Raw genomic sequence first — 11,728 nt, 5'->3', positions numbered from 1 at the left:
TCTATTGACACTTCCAGTTGGACCTTTTCTTCCTGGAATGGAGGTATATTAGTGATTTTTCCATTTCTGATTTTGATTAATTTATTGAATATTCCTTTTAGCTTTCATATTCAGTTGATTCTTATGAATTTTCTAGGAAAAACAATCATAGTTACAAATAATATACTTTTCGACCCTTCCTTAAAGTAAACATTCTTTTTTATCATTTTTAAATCTTTGATTCATGTTTATTTATTTTTGAGAGAAAGAGAGAGAGGCAGAGTGCGAGCAGAGAAGGGGCAGAGAGAGAGGGAGACACAGAATCCAAAGCAGGCTCCAGGTTCTGAGTTGTCAGCACAGAGCCCGACGTGGGGTTCGCACCCACAAGCCATGAGATCATGACCCAAGGCGAAATCGGACTCTTACCGACTGAGCCACCGGCTCCTCATTCTCAGGGAGAACAACAACAACAACAACCCTTAGATGCTGCTACCTCAAACTAAGGTATTTTCTTTTTGTATCAAAAATAATTTCGGGGCGCCTGGTTGGCTCAGTTGGTTGTTGCTTAAAAAAGTTTTTTTAAAGTTGTATTTATTCATTTTGAGAGAGACAGAGAGTGTGAACAGGGTTGGGGCAGAGAGAGAGACAGACGGACAGAGAGACAGAGAGAATCTCAAGCAGGCTCCACGCTGTCAGCAAAGAGACGGATGCAGGGCTTGCTCTCGTGAACCGTGAGATCATGACCTGAGCTGAAATAAAGACTTGGTTGCTTTATTGACTGAGCCACCCAGGTGCTCCTTGTCCCGTCCTTTCCTTTCTGATACTGATACTTGCTACATCTATCTGCTGCTTTGGTATTGGCTAGGATTTTGACAAACTGTTAAATGACACTTGTGGTAGCGGGGATCCCTTTCTTACTCCTGATGTTAGCAGAATGCCCCTAGTGCTCGGCAGTACGTACAAGATTGCCCAGACTGCTTTAAAATGGGTGTCCTTATCACTCAAAAAAACTTTTCTCCTTGTGTACCAACTTGCGCTCAAGGCGTCGGTACGTCAGTGGTGATGCTAACCTGATAGACTGTGTCGGGACTGCCTTCTGGCGAAGCAGATCTTTGATTCGATTTCTTTGTTTACTGAGTGATCGGTGTGGTTTTCTATCTCCTCTTGAGTTAACATGATTATTTTTCATTCTTTCCTACAAAATTGCCCATCATCTATAAATTGTGTAACTGTCATAAAACCATACAGAGTATCTTTGAATTTTAACATTCTCCTCCATTTATTTAAATCTGTTGTTACATATTCTTATCATTTGTTATGTCATCTATTTGGTTTTCCTTTTCCTTTTTTCTGTACCTGTACTGTTGGTCTGTTTAAAGACTCAGATCTTGGTTCCATTGACCTATTCTAAATGGGGTTGGAATGCTTAGTGCTTTCTTGTTACTTGTTTTCTCCCCCTTCTTTGTTTTGTTTCTGTGTTGCTGCTGTGGTTTCCCTACTTTCTTGAGTTAAATACTTGGTTCATCGATTTGCAATATTTTCTTCTTTGAAGTTTATTTCTTTATTCTGAGAGGTCGAGAGTGCAGGAGGGGCAGGGAGAGGAGGAGAGAGAGAATCCCAAGCAGGCCCTGTACTGTCAGTGCAGAGCCCAAAGCGGGGCTCAAACTCACCAACCCCGTGAGGTCGTGACCTGAGCCGAAATCAAGAATTGGATTCTTAACCGACTGAACCACCTGGGCTCCCCTATTTGTAATGTTTTCTATTCATGAAATAATTTAAGGTTGCTGTGTGTCCGATGCACAGACTTTGACCAGCGCTTGGACCAGCATTCTGGATACAGCGGTAGAGGCGAAGCAGAGGTTGATGCAGAGCTGTGTGGCTATGAAGAATGTGAGGTGGGTGTGGTGGCGGGGTGTGGCATCACTGGTGGCCACGCTGACGGGCAGGTTCCCCACCACGGCGACCAGGTACACGGATAGGAACAGACTGAGGAGGGGCTGATGCCCAGGCACCTGTGACAGCCCCAGGAGGAGGAATCCTGAGACAACACTACAACACTTATGCTGCCTCTCGCCATGGCTCCTGGTTTCTGTGAGCATGCGTTGGAAACACGTCTGTCAGTATTAGAGCAGAGGCAATCTGGGAAAGCATGCAACCTTCGTCATTGGCCGAAATAAAAGTGTATGGTGCTTTTCGAGGGATTTCCAACGTGGGGTAGTGAGGGCAAAAGAGATCGAGGGATGTACAGTCACCAAGGGTTGCTGGGGTTGGTGAAGCTCTCTGTGTAACTTACTTCTTGCTTCCCCAGAAGCAAAGAAGAACCATACAGAGAAGACAGAACTCAAAGTAAGGGCAGGGGTAGGGGGAAGACAGCGGGAGCAGGGGAGTTGACACTCATTAGATCCCAGTTGCTTTTGCTTCATCTAGGAAGGGTTCAGGGTGATGACCATTAAAGTAAAATTGGGTACCTGCATGCGTCTGTGTGTGTGTGTGTGTGTGTGTGTGTGTCTTTGCATAAACTTAGACGTATATACTCATATGCATGTATTCATAGAACGACGCCTAGAATAATATTCGCCAAGATGCTAATCGACTAACTGTGGTCATCGCTAGGATGTGAGGTTTTTAACTCGAATGCTTTTAAACAAAAATCGTATCAGTCTTCTAAACTGTGTTCCCTGGGGGTGCCCGGCAGACTCAGTCGGCGGAGTGAGCGACTCTCGATCTCGAGGGTGTGAGTTCGAGCCCCACAATGGATGTAAAGATTACTTAAAACTAAAATCTTTAAATAAGTTAAAAATAAAGAAAAATGGTGTTCCTTGGGTGTCAACAAGAGTTTCAAGAGGTTTCTGTGATACTTGAAGAGTTTGGATAAAAAGTTCACATTAGATGAAAGACACCAGGAGTAATGCGAAACGTGCAAACGATGGGCATATTCCCACATGTTGAGAGTCCTTGATACCGAAGGACAGGACGCACGTGGGTTCTGCCAGTCCCCAGACTGCCTTCTATCACCTTCGGCGACTTGCACGTCGACATCCCAGAAGCCGCCCCGCCCCCCCCCCCCACCTGAGGACAAAGGGAAGACTATCCGGGGGTGCCACAACTGAGAAGGAACACGGAATAGCAAAGCTCAGTTTTATTTTCTGCAGTAGCAAACATTTAAATGGCAAACAAAACAAGAGGACCATGAGGGCCCAAGGGCCCTCATTGCCCTCGGAAGACCAGGCAGGCCCCCAACCTCAGGTGGCAGCTAGTGCAGGAATCACTGCCCTGGGAAGGACGGACCGCCCAGACGCCAGACGGGGGACACGAGGCTAGACCTTAGCCCCCTTTCGCCAGCGCAGGCTTAGCAGGAACCGGGAACCGGAAGCGCTGCATGGTCCGAATCACCAGGGAAAGCTGGTCAAGAAAGTTGATGATGGAAATTCGGAGGAGGAAAGGGTTTTCAGCTCTCCAGCGGCTGAGAGAGGAGAAAAGGCAATCAAGTTGGAGGTGGTGGATCCTCCCCTTCCTCGCTCAGCTCCCCTCCCCGCCCAGGTACCCATCCCTTGCACCCTTCCCCGACCCCAGGAGCGACCCCCCCTACCCACAGGTGCAGGTGTTAGAGCCTGCGGGCCCTGGTCCGCACCTAGCCCTCGACGATCCAGCAGAGAGCGCCCCCCCCCCACCCCCCATGGAGACTGGACCCGCCACCTGCAGCCACCCTGACCCCGGCCCTTCCAGAACTAACATGGCCAGGACGCTGCCGAACACCGTGAGCTGCTGCTCCACAAGGCATCCATACGGTTCCCGATATGGGGCGAAAGACGCACAGGCGATCTCCGCCTCCAACTGGGACGGGAAAGGCACGCCGAGGGCGCTGGGTGCAGATTCGGTTAAGGTACCACCACTACTCACTTAGGGCCTGAGCCCCCTTCTCAGGCCACCCTGACGAGGCCACCCACTCCCGGCCCTAATGGCTCACGGCCACGCCGTTACCAGGCCCGTGTCCGCCCACCGCCCCCGGGAACCCGTTTCCCCCCTGATCTCCTTCCTTCCTCCTCCCCCACCTCTCTCCAGCCACCCCTGGACCACCCTGCTCTCAGATCTTTGCCCCACGCCCCGCAGGTTACCGCGGCTCCTCTCCCTTTCCGCCCCCTGCCCATGCCCCGCCGTCCCCTCGGCTAGGATACAATATGTGTGTTCGGGTTTCCGGCCTTCCGGCCGCGGAGAGGGCATCTCCGCCTGGCCCCGGGGCGTGCCGTGGTCGCGGGACACGCGGAGCCTCGCCGGCGACCGCGGCCTCCGCGTCCGCGCCTCCGAGGCCATGACCGTGCCCGCGGCGGCCTCGGCCGCCTCCCTGGCCCTCCTGGCCCTCCTGGCCCCCCTGGCCGTCCCGGGCGTTGTCGGCGCCGCCCGCCTCGCCGCCTGCGGCTGCGTCTGCCGCCTCCATGGTCGTCAGGCTCCGCCTCAGGTCCAGTCCCCTGAACACAGGTCCCGCCGCGCGCCCAGTCGGCCGCCGACTGGGCGCGCGGCTGAGGCGCTGCGGCTCCTTCCCGAAGCTCCGCCCCGCGCGCCGACCCCGCCCTCCCCGCGCACGCGCAAACGGGCCGTCGGGAGGCTGCCGGGCGCGTGGCCGGTTCCCGCTAAAGCGACGCTGTCCCAGGCTCTCTCGGACCCTGGCTGCGGAAGCCCCGCCTATCACAGCTCGACGCCACCCCCAGGCGCCTGCGCCAACGGGCTCCTAGGGTTCCTAGTGAGGCCGCCAGGCCTGCGGCCGGTGCCCGCCCAGCCGGCCTTTCCGCCCTTGGGCCCTGGGAGACCCCCTGGCTACCTAGACTATGAGCGCTTCCTCATAAAGCCCACGCAAGTCACCCCGGCCTCCCGGGAGCGCCAAGGCCAACATTTCCCCACCCCCCACCTCCTGGCCATTCCCTTGGGCGCCTGCCTGGTTCCCGCCCGGCCAGCTCTGCCAGGAGCCCCTAGAGACTACCCCCCCCACCCTTGTCCTCCTAGCCAATGAGGGCTCCCTCTTAAGGCTCCGCCCCCAAGCGTCCAAAGCAACCGGGCTCCCAGGAGCACCTGCGCAAACGGACCCCCCTGTGCTCCTCTTGGGCCCAGAACTGCTTCCTGCGCCCCTTGCCCCACAGCCAGCTCCGTCCCCGCGTCCCCTGCCCCGCAGCCAGCTCTGCCCTGGGCTCCTGGAGACCCAGCCGTTGGCAGCCTAGCCAGCAGCTGCTCCCTCACCAATAGTCGCCACGCGCTGTGACGTGTGACCCCACTGCACCCACGCAAACCAGTCCTACCTCAGCTCCACCCCCTCCCCACACCCCTAGCCCCTCCCCAGACCTCGTGGGAGGCCGCCACACACCACGGCCTGTTGTCCAGAGGGCCCTGTCTCTTCCTTGGGCTCAGTGACCCCAGCACGTGGGGCTCCACGACCTCGCAGCAGGACCTCCAGTCCTCGTGGAGGGAGATGGGCCACAGCCCAGACGGACACGGCCCCGCACCCCGTCCCCTTCCCCGGTACAGTTGGACACACCAAAGCGGCCTTTGGAGGGGGCGACTGAGCACAGGTGCGGATCAGATCGGCGGTCTGGGAAGGTCACGAAGGGGCTCCCGCCGGGGGGCAAGCCTGCCAGTAGGAGGCAAGGAGGGAAGGGATGGCGACTGGAGCTAAAGTAGTTAGTGGCCATGGAGAACAGGGATGCGGTCGCATAGGAAAAACCACGATGCAAAAGGGAAATCACTAAAATCCCAACTTAGGAAGCTACTGTATATGTGCACGGAAATCCGGCAACGGTAGCCTGAAGTGTAAATACCTCGTATCTCTGTGTGGTGGCATTGAGGGTGGTCCCCACTTCTTTTTTGTGTATTTCTCCCCCAAAAGGTTCACAGTGACTTTACATGACCTTCAGCGTTTTCAATTCTTTGACGTCCTTGTGTGCGTGATCTCTACGCCCCACGGGATGCCGGCACTCACTACCCAGCGAGTGCTTTCACAAGTCAGGCTTGAGAGAGTAGATGATGCCATCCAGGGCGCCGGGCAGCAGCACTCCCCGCACCAACAGCACGACGAGGACCACGCAGGGGAAGGTGGCCGTGAAGTACACGATCTGGGGCGGGGGGGGGGGGGGGACCTGCTCAGAAGTGGCCCTGCGGCCTCAGCAGGGGGGCAGGCGGGCCACACTCCCCCCACTGTGGTACGGTCCGCTCCGAGGTCAAGCGGGAGGCCAGCCTGCAGCCCCCCCTTCTACTCCTCAGAGCCTGGGCTCCTCCCGAAGGAAGTGGGGTGCTCAGCTGGCCATCGGCCGCCCCCGCAAGGACAGGTCAGCTGTAGAGGGAGGGCGGAGGCAGGACGTTCCCCGGGTGGGGAGCAGGACATCGGCCTGGAGGCAGGTCCCGTGCCTCCTCTGGTTCTCTGCACAGGGGCAGGGTCCTGGGCAGGGCGGAGTGGACTGGGCCGGCCAGAGACAGAGGCGACAGCGAGGTGACCGAGAAGACCTCTGCCTCCCTCCCACCCTCAGCAGAGCAGGACAGGTAGGCAAGGGAGGGCCACGGGCCGGGTCCCCCCAGGCTGGCCGCAAAGCAGAGAGTGAGGAAGTAGTGAGTGAGGAAGAGAGGGAAATTGGGGCAGGAATGCCCGACACAGGCAAGTTCAGCTGGCTGTCGCCTGGGCCTGTCCCCTCAGGACGGAAGGCGGCTGGGCTGAGTTTGGAGGTTGCGGAGGACTACCCAGGCACGCGTGGGAAATCCACCGGGCTGGGTTCAAGGACCTGCCCCCGCCTCAGGCCCTGGCCCGGTCACCTCGCCCCCGGGCGGAGACACCCCTTCTCCCCACCAGCCATGCCGCCCCCACCCCTGCCATCATCACCCACCCCGACCCGCCCGCCTCCAGCTGTACCTTTCCTCTTGACTTGACCTCCTTGCAGACACAGAAGTAGGCCAGCACCCAGCAGGCCGGCAGACACAGGGTCACCTCCCAGTTGAGGGCCCCTGGCACCTCCAGGCCCCCCCCGCCCACCGAGAGCCACAAGACTTTGTTCCTGGGGGAGGGACAGCCCGTCAGGGCTGCCGCAGCAGAGGCCAAAGCGACGGGGGAGCTGTCGCCGGGGCGGTGCTCCCCCGTGCCGCTGCCCTCGGGGCCAGCTGGGCCCCCCTGGGCCCCCGGGCCCCCGGCCCAAGCCCGCAGCCATTGCGGTGTGGGAGGCGGGAGCCCGGGAGCCCCAGGCCGGAGGCCGGTCGCGCCCTTGGCGGTGTACCCTCCCCCAGGCTGGCAGGCACTAGGGGACTGACGGTGCCCGGGACCGAGAAGTGGTGAGGGAGCGAGGCCCGTCCATTCCAGCTCCCCTAGGGGCCGCGCGGGGCGTGCTCCCTGAGGACAGGCAGGGCCTGGGAGTGGCCCCTGCTCGGCATCCTGCTTCGGCCCCCCCCCCCTCCCGCCCGCCCCCGGGGACGGTTCCGGCACACGCCGACCCGAGCCGTACGGGGAGCCCACAGACAGGGACAGGCACGGTGCTGCCCAGAAGCGCCTGAGCGCGGCCCACGCCTCGATGCCCGGGACCCGGGCGGGCGGCGGTCAGTTGGCTGCTCGCACGTGCGCCCGGCTGGCGCCTGCGCAGACACACGCTTGGGGGGAGGGGCGGGCCGGGCCGGAAACAGTCACGTGCCAGTGGCCTACAGGAGGGGATTCTGGGCATTAGCTTCGGGCCGGTTTGCGCAGGTGCGCGGGGAGCGCAGGTGACGTCATCCGCTTCCCGAGGGAGCCTCGTTCCTTCGTTCGTTCGTTCCCTCGGCGGTTCAGCTGAAGTCCAGGCCAGGGAACCATGGAGGCCACAGATCGAGGCGCAGGCGGTGGGGCCGGCGGTCCCGAGGGTCAGCGTGGCCCGGGAGACCCCGGTGTCCCAGATGGCCCCGGAGGCCACGAGGGCCCCGGCGGAGGTGGTGAGGGAGAGGAGTGTGCCGCGGCCGGTGCGGCCCCGCGGGTCGCGCAGGCGCCATGTGCTCCCGTCCCGGGCGCAGCTGCCGTGCCAGGGCTTGGCGGACACCCTTTGCCGGGACCCGGTGGGCACGGCGGGCCCACAGCCGGAGGGCCGGGGAGCCAGCCGCTGCAGTTGTATCCTCTTTGCCGAGTGGCGGGTGGCCGGGGCGATGGGCCTAGAGGAGGCGACGGGGCGGGGAGCGGAGGGGAGGGGGTTCAGCCTGGGGGTCCAGGGCAAGGAGGGGAGGGGGGACCGGGGCACCAGAGGGACCGGCCCGGGGGTGGGGGGGGCGGATGGGCCGGGGGTGTCCGGGAGGGGTGGGGGAGGGGTGGCGGGGAGAGGCGGCCTGATGGACCAGGAAGGAGGGGAGCGGACCTGAGAGGATGGAGAGGGGGGAGAGTGGCCGTGGGGAAAGCAGGCCTCGGAGTGGTCAGGACGCCTGAGGCACCGACGCGATCGGTTTTCGATGATGCCTTAACCGAATGGCTACCAGCTATGTCACCATGCCTTTCCCGTCACCCACGGAGGCACAGGTGGCCCACCAGTGTCTGGCGACACAGGGCCAGCCCCAGGTCGGGGCAGTTCGGAAGGAGTTCACGGTATTCGGCAACGTCCTAATTATGTTAGTTCCAGACGGGTCCCTCGTGGGGGGTGGTGTCAGGTCGCTAGGGCCTATCTCCTGAGGGTCATTCTAATAGTGAATTGGAGACACCAAAGGTTAGGTCCAAAGAGGTAGGTGTGGCACCCTGAGCCTGCGGCCACCTGAGGGGGGGCAGAGAGGTAGGGGCAAGAGTGATGACATTTCATTTGGATTTTCTTTTTCCCTCACTTTTAGCCGACTGACTGCCGAAGAGCCTGGCCAACTCCAGATTTCCATCGCCTCCTGTCTTGACCAGCTTTCCCTGTTGGTTTGGACCATGCAGCGCTTCGTGCCCCCGTTTTTCAGATTGCCGGAGCCAGGCAAAAGGGGCTAATTGTAACCTAGCGTCCCTCCCTTCCCTAGGGCGTCCATTCCGATGCTGGTTGCCGCTTTATTACGGGGGTCTAATTGTTTGTATTGGACTTTGGGCCTTGTTTTTCCCTATTGCTGGAGGAGGGGCGTTCTTACAGCAGAAAATAAAACTACTTTTCCGCATCTGAGTGTATTTTCAGCTACTGTGTCAGAGCAAGGGGAGAGGGCAGAGAGAGAGAGAGAGAGAGAGAGAACCCAAGCAGTTCCTGCGCTGTGAGTGCAGAGCCCGACGCAGTGCTTGAACCCACCAACCGTGAGATCATGACCTGAGCCGAGACCGACTCGGATGCTTAACTGACTGAGCCACCCAGGCGGCCCTCGTTGATTAATTTTTCAATTGGAAGAGTCATATTTTACTTATTGACCGGTGAATGCTCTTTATATACAAAAGATACCAAATCTTGGCCAAAGTAATTGAAAATACTTTCCTTCCTCATTGCTTCACTGAATTCTTGCTTATAGTTCTTTTCTGTACTGGAGGGTTTTTAACTTTTTCTTGTATTTAAGTATGAGATTTATTGTCAAATTGGCTTCCGTACAACACCCAGTGCTCATCCGACGGGCCCTCCTCAATACCCATCACCCACCCTCCCCTCCCTCCCACCCACCCCCCATCAACCCTCAGTTTGTTCTCAGTTTTTAAGAGTCTCTTATGTTTGGCTCCCTCCCTCGCTAACCTCTTTTTTTTTTTAATGTATGCAAGTGGTACGTTATTGTCATTATGATTTTTGTAGTTTATGTCCAAGGGAAAGCCATCCCCACTGTAAAATTATAAAATTTGTCCCTCATGCCATCTTCTAGTACTTTGAAATGTTAGCACACAAGGAATTTATTGTGGTGTGAAAGATGACATTGGTCTAATTTTGTCCCCTTCCCCCCAAGGTTCCTCAGGTGTCTCAATGTCATTTATTGACTAATCCATATGTCTCCACTGAATTGAAGTGTCGTCTTCACCAGGGTCTAAACCTGCATCTTCATTTCTTCTTGCACATTTGTTTCTCCAGCAAATTTGGGCTAGGTGATCTGGGATGGCCTCTCTGAGGAAACGGCCTGAAGGATACAGTAGAGAAAGTTGGGATTGGTGTGGGAGAAGGGACAGACAGAGACAGAGGAAGACAGACAGACCGGCCGACAGAGAGATTTGATTGGCTCAGCTTGGATTGCCCTTCGAAGGGTGCAGGGAGAAACATGAGGACAAGAACGAGATGAGAGAGAGGTTAGGGCATCAGTGGATTAGAGGACTGTTGCACTGGGGATACTGGAACATTTGGGGTTTTCTTCTTTCGTTAAGAAAAACCTATTGTAAATAATACTACTATGAATGTTTTGTTTAAAAAGATTGTACAGGGGCACCTGGGTGGCTCAGTTGGTGAAGCGTCTGACTCTTGATTTTGGCTCAGGTCATGATCTCACAGTTCTTGGCATCGAGCCCTGCATAGGGCCCTGTCCTGAACATGGAGCCATCTTGAGATTCTCTCTCTCTCTCTCTCTCTCTCTCTCTCTCTCTTTCTGCTTCCCCCCCACCCCGCTCACGTGCATGTGTGCGCGTTCTCTCAAAAGAAATAAAAGAAATTGAAATATATTTCTATATATGTTTAAATATACACAACCCTAGTTTCAGTGGTGATAGAGTTTTCAGGTTATTGAGTTCACAATCTTGTAGGAACTGTACATTCCCCCATGACCTACTGATCCAGGTTTCTGTAATTATGGCATATTACCTGGTTAGCGGCTGAGGGAGCATTATTCTACTATGTAGGAGAGTGAAGGATACGGGGAGAAAGGCCCAGATGGGTGGCTGCAAAGTTGATGTCCAAAGTCGAGCACAAGTCCCATGTCCTCATGGGAGCGTAAGGTTTCTCAGCCAGGACACAAGCAGTGTTCTAAGGGACCAAGCCAGAGCTGTGCCTGGAGAAAGAGATGTAAAATGAAGAGCCAGAAGCCAGAGTCCAACCCAACTTGAAAGAGTATGTAAAGAACAATGGTGAAATTATTTGGGTTACTCGAGTCAGAAGAAAAAGAAAGCCGGTCTTGACCTTATTCTTAAGTCAAACAGTAAACAAAGCAGGATGCAAAATCCAGAAGCAAACAGCCACAACCACAAATAAACCAACACCAGTGTCTAATTACACAAAGGTGTTAAGCTCTGTTATGGAAGAAAACATCATAAATAAAACGGAAAGACAAGTTAGGAAGACATTAGTAACCCAAATGGCAAACTAAAGTGAGTATCTTCAAAACACAAGTGACTCCTAGCAAATAAATCCGTAAAAGACACAAACAGCCCAGTAGAAGATTGTACAAATGACGGGACCATGGGATTCCTGGAATAAGGATTATAAACAGCCAATTTGGTACAGGGTATTGTTTACCAGTGGGAGCGTCTACACAGCGTGAATGGAAGCTTCCACTCTTGGATCCCCCACGGAACGTTTCCATGAGGATCTGCGCTCAAATAAGGACAGCCAGAAGGAAAGTAGCAAGCACAAAGCAGTTTATTAAGGACAGTGCACTCTCCAGGTGGCAGAGCGGACAGGCCCAGAGGTGTCTGGGTTTGGGGGTGTCTTCTCTCTGTATGTTTGCATAGGTTCCGGGTGGGTCACAGCTAGGGGGGGGGGGTCTCCCACTGAGGGTGCTTCCCATCATGTGCGCAACTCCTCCTACCGGTTGGGAGGGGGAGTTTTTCTGGCCCCACCCACGAGGTTCTGGCCAGAAGAGTCCATGGCCATCTTCCCTTGGGCGGGGAGAGTTGAAAACAAAACGATGTAAATCT

General features: G+C 56.4%; 2 protein-coding genes across 3 annotated transcripts; one reads left to right on the top strand and one right to left on the bottom strand.

Annotated features, from left to right (window-relative positions):
* Positions 1–2,843: 2,843 nt before the first annotated feature.
* On the bottom strand, positions 2,844–4,481 carry LOC131502183 (EKC/KEOPS complex subunit LAGE3-like). The gene is made up of 3 exons (XM_058712784.1): positions 4,155–4,481; positions 3,713–3,841; positions 2,844–3,442 (listed from the first exon to the last, which is right to left on the bottom strand). The coding sequence occupies exons 1-3, from the start codon at positions 4,412–4,414 to the stop codon at positions 3,304–3,306; spliced, it is 528 nt and encodes a 175-aa protein (XP_058568767.1). The 5' UTR covers positions 4,415–4,481; the 3' UTR covers positions 2,844–3,303.
* Positions 4,482–7,692: 3,211 nt separating this feature from the next.
* On the top strand, positions 7,693–9,078 carry LOC131502340 (cancer/testis antigen 1-like). Of its 2 annotated transcripts, none has more exons than XM_058713065.1 (3): positions 7,693–8,077; positions 8,437–8,542; positions 8,779–9,078. In XM_058713065.1, the coding sequence occupies exons 1-3, from the start codon at positions 7,788–7,790 to the stop codon at positions 8,833–8,835; spliced, it is 453 nt and encodes a 150-aa protein (XP_058569048.1). In that variant the 5' UTR covers positions 7,693–7,787; the 3' UTR covers positions 8,836–9,078. The 2 variants fall into 2 exon arrangements, with proteins under 2 accessions (XP_058569048.1, XP_058569047.1); XM_058713064.1 differs by having other exon boundaries at positions 7,702–8,077; positions 8,437–8,565.
* The last annotated feature ends 2,650 nt before the right edge of the window (positions 9,079–11,728 follow it).

The sequence above is a fragment of the Neofelis nebulosa genome, chromosome X (genome assembly GCF_028018385.1).
Source record: "Neofelis nebulosa isolate mNeoNeb1 chromosome X, mNeoNeb1.pri, whole genome shotgun sequence".
Taxonomy (NCBI): domain Eukaryota; kingdom Metazoa; phylum Chordata; class Mammalia; order Carnivora; family Felidae; genus Neofelis; species Neofelis nebulosa.
Note: the sequence above shows the minus strand (reverse complement) of the source record. Positions and strands in the feature narration are given on the sequence as shown.